Source organism: Mauremys mutica, chromosome 4 (genome assembly GCF_020497125.1).
Source record: "Mauremys mutica isolate MM-2020 ecotype Southern chromosome 4, ASM2049712v1, whole genome shotgun sequence".
NCBI classification, from domain to species: Eukaryota; Metazoa; Chordata; order Testudines; family Geoemydidae; genus Mauremys; species Mauremys mutica.
The window spans coordinates 63,720,618-63,733,750 of NC_059075.1; the positions used below are offsets into that span (position 1 = coordinate 63,720,618).

At 43.6% G+C, this 13,133-nt stretch overlaps 1 protein-coding gene and 1 non-coding gene across 6 annotated transcripts in view; both read right to left on the minus strand.

The window, feature by feature from the left end:
- CDAN1 (codanin 1) overlaps positions 1-13,133 on the minus strand; it is a 46,716-nt gene that overhangs the window by 21,831 nt on the left and 11,752 nt on the right. For all 5 annotated transcript variants that reach the window (XM_045014752.1, XM_045014753.1, XM_045014751.1 and 2 more), the window contains 8 exons: positions 11,772-11,850; positions 11,153-11,273; positions 9,502-9,611; positions 8,709-8,798; positions 6,402-6,477; positions 3,785-3,993; positions 2,802-2,916; positions 920-1,063 (listed from right to left, as the gene is read on the minus strand). In XM_045014752.1, the coding sequence (XP_044870687.1) occupies positions 920-1,063; positions 2,802-2,916; positions 3,785-3,993; positions 6,402-6,477; positions 8,709-8,798; positions 9,502-9,611; positions 11,153-11,273; positions 11,772-11,850 (944 nt within the window). The remainder of the gene's footprint in view (positions 1-919; positions 1,064-2,801; positions 2,917-3,784; positions 3,994-6,401; positions 6,478-8,708; positions 8,799-9,501; positions 9,612-11,152; positions 11,274-11,771; positions 11,851-13,133) is intronic.
- TRNAK-UUU lies at positions 10,606-10,678 on the minus strand. The gene has a single exon. It is a non-coding gene; the product is annotated as a tRNA-Lys (tRNA).

A 13,133-nucleotide genomic window follows, 5' to 3' on the forward strand; every position in this document is an offset into this window, starting at 1 on the left:
TCCCATTGACTGCTCTACTTCCCTGGGCCCTTCTTCCTCCTCAACAGCACAGGAGCTGTCTAAGCGGAGGTGGGACAATTCTACAGTGTCCCGGAAAGCCTCATCAACATACCTCTCTGCCTCTCTCAGCTCCTCCAGTTCCGCCACCCTGGCCTCCAAAGTCCGTACATGGTCTCTGAAGGCCAGGAGCTCCTTGCACCGACTGCACACATACGCCACCCGCCCACAGGGCAGGTAATCATACATGCGACAATCAGTGCAATAAACTGGATAGCCCCCACTCTGCTGCTGGGCTTCTGCCTGCATTGTCTCCTAGTTAGTGAAAGGGTGGTTTACGGAAAGTAGTTTTGGAATGTGGTTCGGTTAATAGGTTTTAGTGGGGGGCCACGGGGAAGGGGTTAGGGCTGGCGAGGGGCTCCCACTCCCTTCCCACTCCCCTTCTAAACTCCCTTGCGAAACTCCCTGTTAGCAGCCCCTGTTCGCAAAGCTCCCTGGTCACTTGTGCGCGGCTTTATAAAGCCCTGGCCTGAGTGAATGCCCCGCCCACTGATTAAGGCTCAGCCAATTACCAGAGGCTTCGAGCTTTCAAACCTGCCTCCAACTGCCAGCCAGAGCACACGGTCCCTCAAACAACCAAACAAACAAACAGACTGACAAACACAAGCTCAGCACACAGCAAGTAACCCCCAAACACAAACAAACACACACTACAGACAGTCACTTACCCCACAGATGCTGTATTAGCTCCTCCTTCACCTGGAGACAGGGCACAGCACAGTGTGGAATGTCATTCTGAAATCTGTTCCACCTCATAAAATGGTGCTGCCAGAGGCAGCAGAGAAATATCTGCCTCATCTGGGGCAAAGGAAACTTACTTGCCAAGCAAAAGCACAGGATGGTTCTCTAGCAGGTTACTTACTTGGTTCCTTAATGCCACTGCAGACTCCTGCAAGTCTCTGCTTGGTGGTTCCACTGTTTGGTATGGCAGGAAAACAAGAAATCCTAGAAACTTTGCCAGGAGCCGGAGAGTCATAAGGGCCACAGTGAAACGCTTTTTTTCATCCTGAAATGGAGAGAAGGAAAACTGGTCAGGGACACCACCACACCAAACTGGGAAGCAGTTATCTACCAGAGTTGTTCTCTTCCTGCATGGGAAATGCCTCACAGCTTCATCCTCCCCACCACTCTCCAAAAAACTCTTTCCCCTAAAACACAGAGAAGGGCACTCTGCAATATTCAAGTCTCCTTCAAAAGCAGAGTTCAGCAATCAAGTGCACTGGTAAGAGTTCTAAGGGGGGTGTTTACAGGACCTCGCTTCTCTTCAAAGTCCTGCATAGACAGAGACTGAGCTATGTGACCTCATGTCTCTCTACTTTTCTCCATGGCAGCTGGGTTCCACAAAAATGCTTCCACTGACAGAGTCCAGGTTTCAGTTTAAGAGCGTTTTCAGCAGACAACCCTCAATTGTGAAACTCACTGCTACAAGAGATGAACCTGAGCCCACCTCTTCCAGCCTTCAAAGCATCACCTCTTCCAGCAGGCATTCCCTGAATCACATTGCAATACAGCCCCAGAAACATGCTCCAGGGGCATGCCACTTAGACCTACAAAAGCAGCTTAGAATTGAGTGCAAGTAGAGACCTGGCTCCTCCTCCAGAGAGACCAGTGGAGTATATTTCATCAATATAAATGTAACTAGATATTGTGGTGATGGGCACATTTAAATTACATACATAAATGGCTGTACACAGCTCCTGTCTTCACTGTTGCACTGGCTACTCAGGGGATAGTCCCATTATTGCCATAAGCAACAAATGAATCCAAGATCTTTTTCTTAAAAAAAGAAAGAAAACAAGAAGCTGCTCAAACAGTCATACTTCCATATTACTAATCTTAACCTGATATTCCTGCACTCCTCCATCTCTGGCAATGAAGCAAGAGCAATCAGCACATAGCCAACATCAGCTGAGTAGCAGCTGCATATCTCTGAGAATTTAGAGAGCAGTTTCATTCTGAAAAGTGACTTGGTGAAGATGGCAGCCTGGGGTCCTACGTGTGTTCTGTCTCAGTGACTCCAGACTGTTTGCTTGTTTTAGAAGCTGCCGGCACCAGAAACGCACCCTGGGATCTCAGCTAAACTAAATTTGTGGCTTGTGCAACATGATCATCAAAGATCCTGCTGGCCATATTCTGCCCTCTGCTACATCTGTGCAACCCTCAGGATTTTAGTGGAGTTGCACAGGTATAACTAGGCAAAATCTGAGAACAATGGGATTGCACAGTTAGCCTTACAAACATAGGTATGTTAGCTCTACAGGGTTAACATGATTTTTTTTTTAAATGTTAAAAGTTACTTTATTTGTACTGCAGTCAGACCATTAGACTCAACACACAGTGAACAGACCTGCTAAGACGTCTTTTAAAATGCAAAACTTGACCATTTTCAGAGTAGAACCACATTTTAAGAGTTGCTAAACACCGAAAGGCACCATAGTTTGCATAGCTACTGCTGTAACCATAACTGAGCACATGTAAATGGTAGCAGGATACAGAGGCAAAGTTAAAGTGGCTACTGGAACCTTAGTGGAGAATTTCTTAACTTCCAAACATACTGATGTAACTTAAAAAAATATTCTAAAATACTGTTTAAAGAGGATAATAATTGCAACTATAACTGAATTTTAAACAAGTCTTATTATTATTTATATCACTGTAACAACTAGGAAACCCTCGTCATGAACCAGCTCTTGGACTGATCCAATGAACAAGTTCTTAGTAGGTGTCTGGAACATATTACTTACCTGTTCATCCATATCTGCCTCCCCATCACTAGGTTCATGCTCTACCAAAGTAAGGCCATCCAGCTCGAGTATCTTTAGACACAGGCTATCCATCAGGTGCTGGTTGAACTGGTAGCTTCAGCAAAAGATGAAAAGTCATACTGAAAATAGCAGTGGAATCTCAACAAACATTTAAGCCTTAATCACGGAAGTTGGGGATGGCCAATACAAAACATCAACTCGTTTAAGGCAGGAACTCCAAGTGCAAGGTGTGGCCAAGAATAGCACTGTTTAACAGCCAGACAGAGCCTGGGCAGACTCCATGCAAGTCTCGCCACAAAGCTCTGTCAGTGCACTAACCAACCTCAACATTGACTAACGATCTTCTCCATTCTAATCTTGGGCCTCTCTAGAAGAGAGACTTCCCTTATTCTCCAACAGCTGCTGGTTCTAATGCTGCGGGTAAACATTTACAGAGGAGACTGTGAGGTCCCTAAACTCATTTCAGGTGCAGTCTAAGGGAGATCGGAATCTATGCTGTGGAACATGAAAGGCTAACCACAGAACAGCCTCATACTCCACCGCAGGGCACTGACCACCACCCTGTAAGGAACACTTCAGCTGTGCACAGCTACTGCTGTTCGCTGCTGCATCACCTCATGGTATTAAGGGACTATGACCCCCTCTGGCAAGACATTCAGTTTGATTCTGTAGTAAGCTAACTAGGAACTAGCCTGATGTAGCTCTTAGGAGAGGAAGATGGATTGTTCCAGTGGATACAAGAGCAACTTGGTAACTTCACCAGCCAAGAGTACTTAATGGACAGCGCAAATGGCAACCTTCTTCAGAGTTTGAAAACGTCCCCACTTGGGCTCCACTGTCCCAAAGAGCTGGAGTTCCAAGACCAGTTTCTGAGTTGACTCCCCAACTGCAGCACAAGCCAGTAGTATTAGCCAACAACCATCCAAACTTAGCCGAGGCATAAGCAGTGATATGCAGCTAACCTTCCTGCACTGAGAATGAAGTCCCTGAAGAACTGCTGGCACCCTGGGAAGGCAGGGGGCGGGCAGGGCCCTCTGATGCTCTGAGGAACGACAAATCTCTCCTGTAGCCTCTTCAGCCGGCTCAGGTTATCGGAACCCAGCATATTAAGGACATCCTGGTCTGGGGCATCTCCCCAACTTGTGCCACCACCAATAGGACCTTTACACATCTTCAGGAGGGGGAAAAAGGAGGGAGATGGGAAATTTATAAGATTTTCTTTTATCTTGGATATCTTGCCCCACCCACTCTCTGCCCCATAGAAGACTTTTGGTGTAGGAGCTTTCTATCCAATGCAAGGAACTGGATGTGGCTCCCTATAGAGCCTATGAATGCTACCTCCTTCAGCCAATCAAGGGAGGGGAGAACATATGGAAAAGCGTACAAGGCCGACACATGCTACCCTCCCAGCCTAGTGGTCTCAGGAATGGAATCCAGATCCCACACATTAACACTAGGACCCTAGGCTGATGGGCTAGCCTGCCTTCCTATTACACAGAGAATATAAATACCATGGATAACTGTACAACCTGTATGAACCAGAGTTCAGTCTTCCACGGTTTAGCCCACTGCTCAGGGCTATTTAAGACTGTGCTATTTCTCACCGTCATCTACTGCATGTTCCTGGACCAGACTCTGTGGGGCTTCCGGGTGCTTCACAGATTTTAAGTATTATTTGCAGTGACTCATCCACACAGAGAGCTACAGCTCAGCACTCAAAGGAAGAGGTAAATTAATTATTATTATTAAATTATTAATTTTTTTTAAAAAATGTAATAATAATAATTAATTTACCTCTTCCTTTGAGTGCTGAGCTGTAGCTCTCTGTGTGGATGAGTCACTGCAAATAATACTTAAAATCTGTGAAGCACCCAGGAGCCCCACAGAGTCTGGTCCAGGAACATGCAGTAGATGACGGTGAGAAATAGAAGTCTTCAAGCCCTCAGAACTAATCAGGTACCTAGGCACCTCAAGGATGCAACTTTAAATCCTGGCACCACACTGAGAAGTAAACTCCTTACAATATGGTATGGTGAAGTTAACATTTATTGCGTCTCAATAATTCTAAACTGAATATACTCAAGTTTACAAAGGAAAATCATTTTACCACTGCCAACCCTGTAAACTCACCCTGGGCTCTGAGAATCAAGTTAGATTCCTTCCTGCTCAAGTATCACAAATCACACAGGTCCAGCAGGTCAAGTTCTGGTCAGTTACACTCATGCCTCATTGCAGACAAAACATTTTCAACTTAAGTCTTCAGTTACACCTATGAAACCCTATGGTCTTCAATAGGAATGCAAAGATGTAACTGAGGGAGAAATCTGGCCTTGCAATTGGAACTTAGTTAACACCTTTTTTGATGATCCCAGTCTCTTAGCTATGATGGTTCTGCAAGGCTAACAGAAGTAGAGAGCAGTAAAACCATATTTTGCTCACTAAAGTCAGCAGATGACAACTGTGGAGACATACAGGGAGCACATTTTCAGAATAAGATGCCATTTTTACAGTCTCTTTTCAGATTAGAAATACACTTAAAAGGTGGGATTTTCAAAGGTGACTAAGGGAGTTGGGTGCCCAACTTGCAAACTGGGCACCTAATTCCCTTAGTCTCCTTTGAAAATCCCAGCCTAAAGGGACATTGATCTCAAAGTATGCATTGAAAATAGTTTCAAGTACTACACTTGACCAAGCCTCTCTGACAATTTTTTGCGGTTTAGATTTTTTTTTTTTAAATCTCTCTTTCTACAGTGCTGTGTGAAAGGAGACCCCCTACAAACAAGGGAAACTGACCAACTATACAGGATCAGCAATGGAAATGACTACACACAAAGCAAACAAGCAGAAAATTCTCTCTCTCACAGTGATCTCACACATTACTTGGAACAACAGCAGGCAAAAAAATTAGATAGAATAACAATAATGCGTCAAACAGCATTGGGTCTTCTTCCGGGCATAAATAAACCAAAATCAGGGGCCATCATATCCAGACCAGGATCCAGCAGCAACAGTTAATTCCACTGAGAAGCACAACAAACGTAACCGGGCAAGTCTGAATCAGATACACATCAACATCTAACCATTTTTTTTAAATTTCCAAATGTGTGAATTTTTATTGCTAGTAAAACGTGCCAGGTGAACAGCCGTCGAGACCAAAGCCCTCTATAGTCACAACTCCATACACAGCCCTATTAATGTGCCACAAACCTGACAAAGGAATCATCTCTAAAGTAGAAAAGATTAAGTAATCCAATCTCCATCATCAATTAATTCCATGGTATGTCTGTCCATTGTGGTATGGACACATGTCCACTAGGAACTGTACTGGGAACAAACTTATTTTACACACCCCATTCTAAAGTCATTAGATAAGCGTAGCTTTCTACCAATCTGTGCCGGATTTGAACTGATAACCCTGGGAGATATCCATTTTCCCCGCCCCCTCAAATAATTCCATTCACTCAGGAATGGGTTCAATTACAGCAAAAAGTATGTGTACAAATGTATAAATACTAGGTTACATTTTGCTATAGCTTAGCAAAATTGCTCTGTTTATGGAAAATACAATAAATTATTTACCTGGATAAGCTGTTTCTGAAAGAGCCTGGCAAAGTGGCTGTGATTATAGGCTGCTGTGAGGTGATTCATCATAGCCCTGGGAAACAAAACAAACTGCTAAAACCATAAAGAGCCAGTCAAAACAGAGTCTACATACAGCTATAGCAGAAGCACAGTGTGATTTCTTTAAAAACCAATGCCTTCCATCCAATGCCATATAAATAAGAAAACAAGGAAAGAAGAAGTGGGACCGCTAAACACTGAAGATATGGTGGAGATTAAAGATTATCTATGCACGGCCCAACACCTAACAAATATTTGCCTCAGTTTTTAATGAGGTTAATGAAGAGTTTAGAGGTAGTGGCAGGGTGACTAATGGCAACAAGATATGGAGGTAGAAATTACCACATCCGAGGTGGAAGTCAAACTCAAACAACTTAATGAGACTAAATTGAGGGTCCCAGATAATCTCTAGCCAAGAATATTAAAAGTGGTGGCACATGAAATTGCAAACCCAATAGCAAGGATGTTTAATGAATCTGTAAACTCAAGGGTCGTACCCTACGACTGGAGAATTGCTAATATAGTTCCTATTTTTAAGAAAGAAAAAAAAGTGATCCAGGAAACTACAGGTCTCTTAGATTGCCCTCAAATGTATGCAAGGTCTTGGAACAAATTTTGAAAGAGAAAGTAGTTAAGGACATAGAGGTGAACAGTAATCGGGATAAAACACAACATGGTTTTACAAAAGGTGGATCATGCCAGACCAACCTGATCTCCTTCAAGAAGATAACTGATTTTTCAGAGAAAGGAAATGCAGTAGATCTAATCTACTTGGATTTCAGTATAGCATCTGATACAGTTCCAGATGGGAAATATTAGTTAAATCAGAGACAATGGGGCTTAATATGGGAACTGAAACGTGGATATGGAACTGGTTAAAGGGGAGACTACAAAGGGTCATATTGAATGGTGAATCGTAACATCCCTCCAGCCTCACTAGTGGAGTTCCTCAGGGATCAGTCTTGGGACCAATCTTATTTAACAGTTTTATTACTGATGTTGGCACAAAAAATGAGTGTGCACTAATAAAATTTGAGGATGACCCAAAGTTGGGAGGTGTTGCCAATACAGAGGAGGATCAGAATATCATACCAGAAGATCTGGATGACCTTGTAAAATGGAGTAATAGAAATGGAATGAAATTTAATACTGCAACGTCATGCATTTAGGGACTAACAACAATAATTTTTGCTGTAAGATGGGGACTTATCAGTTAGAAGTGACAGAGGAGGAGAAAGACCTGGGTGTATTAGTTGGTCACTGGATGACTATGACAGTGTGATGTGGTGTGAAAAAGGCAAATGCAGTCCTAGGATGAATCAGGAGAGGTATTTCCAGCAGAGGCAGGGAAGTGTCAGTACCATTATACAAGACCTCATTGGAGTACTGTGTGCAGTTCTGTTCTCCCATGTTTAAGAAAGATGAATTCAAACTGGAAGAGGTGCAAAGAAGGGCTACTACGATGATGAGAGGAAGGGAAAACCTACCTTTTGAGAGGAGACTCAAAGAGCTTTGCTTGTTTAGCCTGACAAAAAGAAGGCTGAGGGGAGATATGATTGTTCTCTAAAAATCTGTCAGAGGGATAAATACCAGGGAGGGAGAGGAGTTATTTAAGTTAAGTGCCAGTGCAGACACAAGAACAATGAATATAAACTGGCCATCAACAAGTTTAGGCTCAAAATTAGGCAAAGATTTAATCCCCAATGGCTGGAGATGGAAAATTAGATGGGGAGGACTCTGAGTTATTACAGAGAATTCTTTCCCCGGTGTCTGGTTGGTGGGTCTTGCCTACATGCTCAGGGTCTAACTGATCAATATATTTGGGGCTGGGAAGGAATTTTCCCCTGGGTCAGATTGGCACAGACCCTGGGGTGGGGTGGGGTGGGGTGTTGCCTTCCTCTGCAGCATGGGGTCACTTGAAGGTGTAAATTAATGTAAACGGTGAATTCTCTGTAACTTGAAGTCTTTAAGCCATGATTTGAGGACTTCAGTAACTCAGCTAGAGGTTAGGGGCTATTTCAGAAGTGGGTGGGTGAAGTTCTGTCACCTGCATGTGCAGGAGGTCAGTAAGACTAGTTGATCATAATGGTCTCTTCTGAACTTAAAGTCTATGAGTCTATTCTGCTCCAAAACATGAGACTGTTAAGCAACATCTTCTTTATAATTAGCTCTGTGCCTTCTGTGCATCTACTGGCTTCAGGGACAAAAATAAGTTTTTACTGGATTTCCTATTAGCAAACCAGAGCTGCAGCACCAGTCTCCTACCTGATCCTGTTGCCCAGAACTCTTTCAAAGTCCCAGCCTGGTTTTTCATGGTTATCCTCCCACTCGCGCAGCAATTCATAAAAGATGTCCCTATTGAACAAAAGATGCAAACATGTCAAGTCCTGGGCCTTCAGCATCTGAACCAATAGCAACTGATGCCCAGCCAACAGTTCACAAGATATCCCCTAATTGAATACACTCCCAACTGAATAAAAGTCACATCTCCAAAGCCTCATGTATTCTACCATTTTGCAGCTGTGACCATCACTACTGAGATTATTAGTTTCAATCTGCAGCCCACCACTGACAGGTGCTCTGCTTGAGCTCAGGCATAATGACCAAAACACCCATCCCATTATTAGACAGAGTAAGGGTCAGATAAATAGATGAATCTGTGTGGTGGATCCCTCAATGAAGCAAAGAGAATAGGAACCACATGAAATTACTTCTACATGAAAAAGAGAACAAGTCGAGAGGAGACGCTCCCCTACTCTCCCACCACAAAACAGAAGAGAGACAGAAGGAGTAGCTCCAAAGGCTGAGCTGAACCAGCACTGCGTTGGGCTGTACTTTCACGTCAACAACTTCTGCAGAATCTAGGCTTCCACTGTTTAAAGAGATTAAGTCCTTACTCCCTGTAAATAGTAAAGGCCTGTGTTTTTAGAGCAAAACATCCCTAAGTCTATCCCCACTATGCTGTATATATGCAGTATAGCTGGATGTTATGGCATCCAGTTGTTCACAACCATGGACAGAACATACCCCCCACACACTAAAACTGGAGGACATTTACCTTTGCTTCTTAAATATATGAAAAGCCCTGTCACTTGGAAAGTTAGAACGATTGTCCGTTTCTGGCTGGAAAGAAACGGACTGGACAGATGAAGGCAGCAGGAGGGACACCTATTGAACACATAACAGAGTCCATTAGTATAATGCAATTCTCTGATTTGACACACAGCCTAACAGTTGGAAGGGTAAAAAGAAATAAACGTGAACTTAGGTATTACCAGAGTCAAGCTGTTCAGACACTAACCATTTCCTAGCCACTAATGAGTAACTGCTGGTCAGCACTAGTGCAGAAAAGGCACAGACACAGTCACTCAGTAGGATGGTAAGGGGGCATCTCCTATCACTTTTGAGGAACTCTCCTGAGACCGGGAGAACAGAACTAGCAGGCACATGCCCAGGAGAAAGAGCCCTGTGCAATCATTTAAAGAGCATCAGCTCAAAACAGGGATTCTGAGAAGGTGAGAGTAACAGCTGGCGATTCCTATGTCATCATCTCTCCTCCCCTCATCTGAAAGAGAGAATCCCTTCAATCAGTAAAACAGCTTCATCACAGCTGCTACCTCTATCTATACGGCCCTCATCACATGAGCATTTTACAATCATCAGTTGATTTTATCCTCACAACACTGCTTTCAGGCAGGGAAGTACAACTCCATATTCTAATTTTTTTAGAACAGACTGGGGTCTGAGACACAGAGTAGATTAAGTGTTTTGCCCAAAACAACACAGGAAGTTTGTAGCTGAGCAATGAACCCAAGCCTCCTGAGTCACAGTCCAGTGCCATATCCATTAGGCCATCCTTCCTACCTCCAGACTCACCACAAGGAAAAGGTATCAGAGGGGTAGCTGTGTTAGTCTGGATCTGTAAAAGCAGCAAAGAGTCCTGTGGCACCTTAGAATCGTAGAATATCAGAGTTGGAAGGGACCTCAGGAGGTCATCTAGTCCAACCCCCTGCTCAAAGCAGGACCAATCCCCAGACAGATTTTTGCCCCAATCCCTAAATGGCCTCCTCAAGGATTGAACTCACAACCCTGGGTTTAGCAGGCCAATGCTCAAACCACTGAGCTATCCCTCCCCCCAGAAAGATCTTGGTGAGTAGTTTATCACCTGACCAGGGACTTGAACCCTGGACCCTCAGATTAAAAGTCTGATGCTCTACCAACTGAGCTAGCCAGGCTCACCTTATAGACTAACAGAAGTATTGGAGCATGAGTTTACATGCTTCGTCGGATGCATGTATTCACCCACGAAAGCTCATGCTCCAATACATCTGTTAGTCTATAAGGTGCCACAGGACTCTTTGCTGCTTTTAAAGGGTAAGAGTGAAATCCTGGCCCCACTGAATTCACTGGGAGTTTGGCCACAGACTTCAATGGAGTCAAGATTTCACCCTAATTGGAATACAAGTTAAAGGAATCCGCAGCTACAGGTCATTGGCCCTAGCAATGCACAGGCTCAATCTGGACAGGAAAGGGTGGTTTTAGCATAGTCTCCCAATAAATTGAAAAATGAAGCCCCAGAGCAGGATGAACAGGATTTGATATCAGAACCATCAAACTCACTGTGGCAAGGGAAGAGATAGGCAAGCATATTACTGGCAACCCCTTGGAACTTCATACATTCAACTTTCTAAGGACTATTCATTTTTTACCTTGGCTGTGCTGCTTTCATAAGCTTTCATAAGCCTCGCATGCAAGCCAGGGGAAAAGGATGCAATACGCTCATTCTCAGCCAAAAGTTTCAATGTCCCCCTTTCTAAATGAGAAATAATTCTGCAAAGAGAATACACAAGGAACACAACATGAGAGAGCAAATCTAAATAAAGTGTACATTTATTTTACAAAAAACATGCAGGTTTAACCACTAGCCACCTGGAATCTGGATCCTACTGGCATCAACAGGACACACTGCAAATGCCACAGTAGCACAGAGGTGACATGAAGGAAAAAGTCCACTGAGTTTTTCCTGTTCTAGTGGCATCTGAAGCAAAACACCAGTCCCACCAAATTCCAACTGCATTTTGGATGTGTTACCTCATAACCCACCATTTCCCTGTGGGGACACTTATACTGAAGCATAATGGTGTAGAGGCCACCACAAAGAAAGGTCCTAGTTTTCTAATTCAATTGAGTCATTAACTCAGTGCGTGACTTTGCACAAATTACTCAACACCATGCCCCTAAAAGGACCTCAGTGAAATCCAGATGCATGCTCTCTCGCCCTCTCATACAACCCATCTACACCCAAAGAAAGAGAAAGGTTCAACTTACTCAAACTGACAATCCAAGACCTGCACAGCAAAATAAACACAGTTGTGTACATTTCGAAAATGCTGCCGCTCTATTGCATCTGAAAACAAACAGCATTTAACAATTATTGGTGGAAAATTCAGAAGCTAAATAGAAAAATCTAATGCAATTCAGAGGGATGTAGGAATTACCAAACCCAGTCACATCATTGGTCCATCAAGACCAGCAGCCTCCTTCCATCAGTGCCCATTACCTGACATGTAACATGAAGGCAAAACACCCCATTAAAAAGACCCCACTCTAACATAGTTGGCCAATTGTGCAATGTTGCATGTGAGGGGAGGATTCTTCCTGATCTCTGTGGCAATTATCTGGAGCCTGCCCTGAAGCCTGATATTTGATTGCCATTATTCTGTGCAGATCTTGTGACCTCATCGCAAAAAGATAATTGGAATTGGAAAAGGTACGGAAAAAGGCAACAAAAATTAGGGGTATGAAACGGCTTCCATATGAGGCGAGATTAATAAAACTGACTTTTCAGCTTTGAAAAGAGACAACTAAGGGGGGGATATGATAGAGGTCTATAAAATCATGACTGGTGTGGAGAGAGTAAATAAGGAAGTGTTATTTACTCTTTCACATAACACAAGAATTAGGGGTCACCAAATGAAATCAATAGGCAGCAGATTTAAAACAAACAAAAGGAAGTATTTCTTCATACAACACACAGTCAACCTGTGGAACTCTTTGCCAGAGGATGTTGTGAAGGCCAAGACTATAGCAGGGTTCAAAAAAGAACTAGATATGTTCATGGAGGATATGTCCATCAATGGCTATTAGCCAGGATGGACAGGGATGCAAAACCATATTCTGAAGTGTCCCTAGCCTCTGTTTGCCGGAAGATGGGAATGGGCGACAGGGGATGGATCACCTGAAGCACCTGGCACTGGCCACGGTTGGAAGACAGGACATTGGGCTACATGGACCATGTTCTGACCCAGTTTGGCCGTTCTTATTTTAATCAGTATAACTACCAGCGTTCTTGCTGGACAAAATTATCCACCTTTTCTAGTTAGCAGTGGGCAATCAACTAGATCAGAGGACATGTTAATGCCTTAAATCTCAGCCTTGGACAAGAGGCTGCTTCTCTCTTAAGGGTCAATCCTACAAGTAATGGAATTTCCACTGATGTCAATGGGAGTTAGACATGCACAGGGCTTACAGGAGTGAGCCCTTACAAGACAGATGTGGACTCCTGGGACAGCTTCAATGGGATTCTACCCATCCCCTCCTTGACGAAACAATCAATCCAAACTGATTTGGAACAGGATGAACACATTGGCAGCACTATGTCCACAGACTGCCAACTGTGGGCCAAAACAT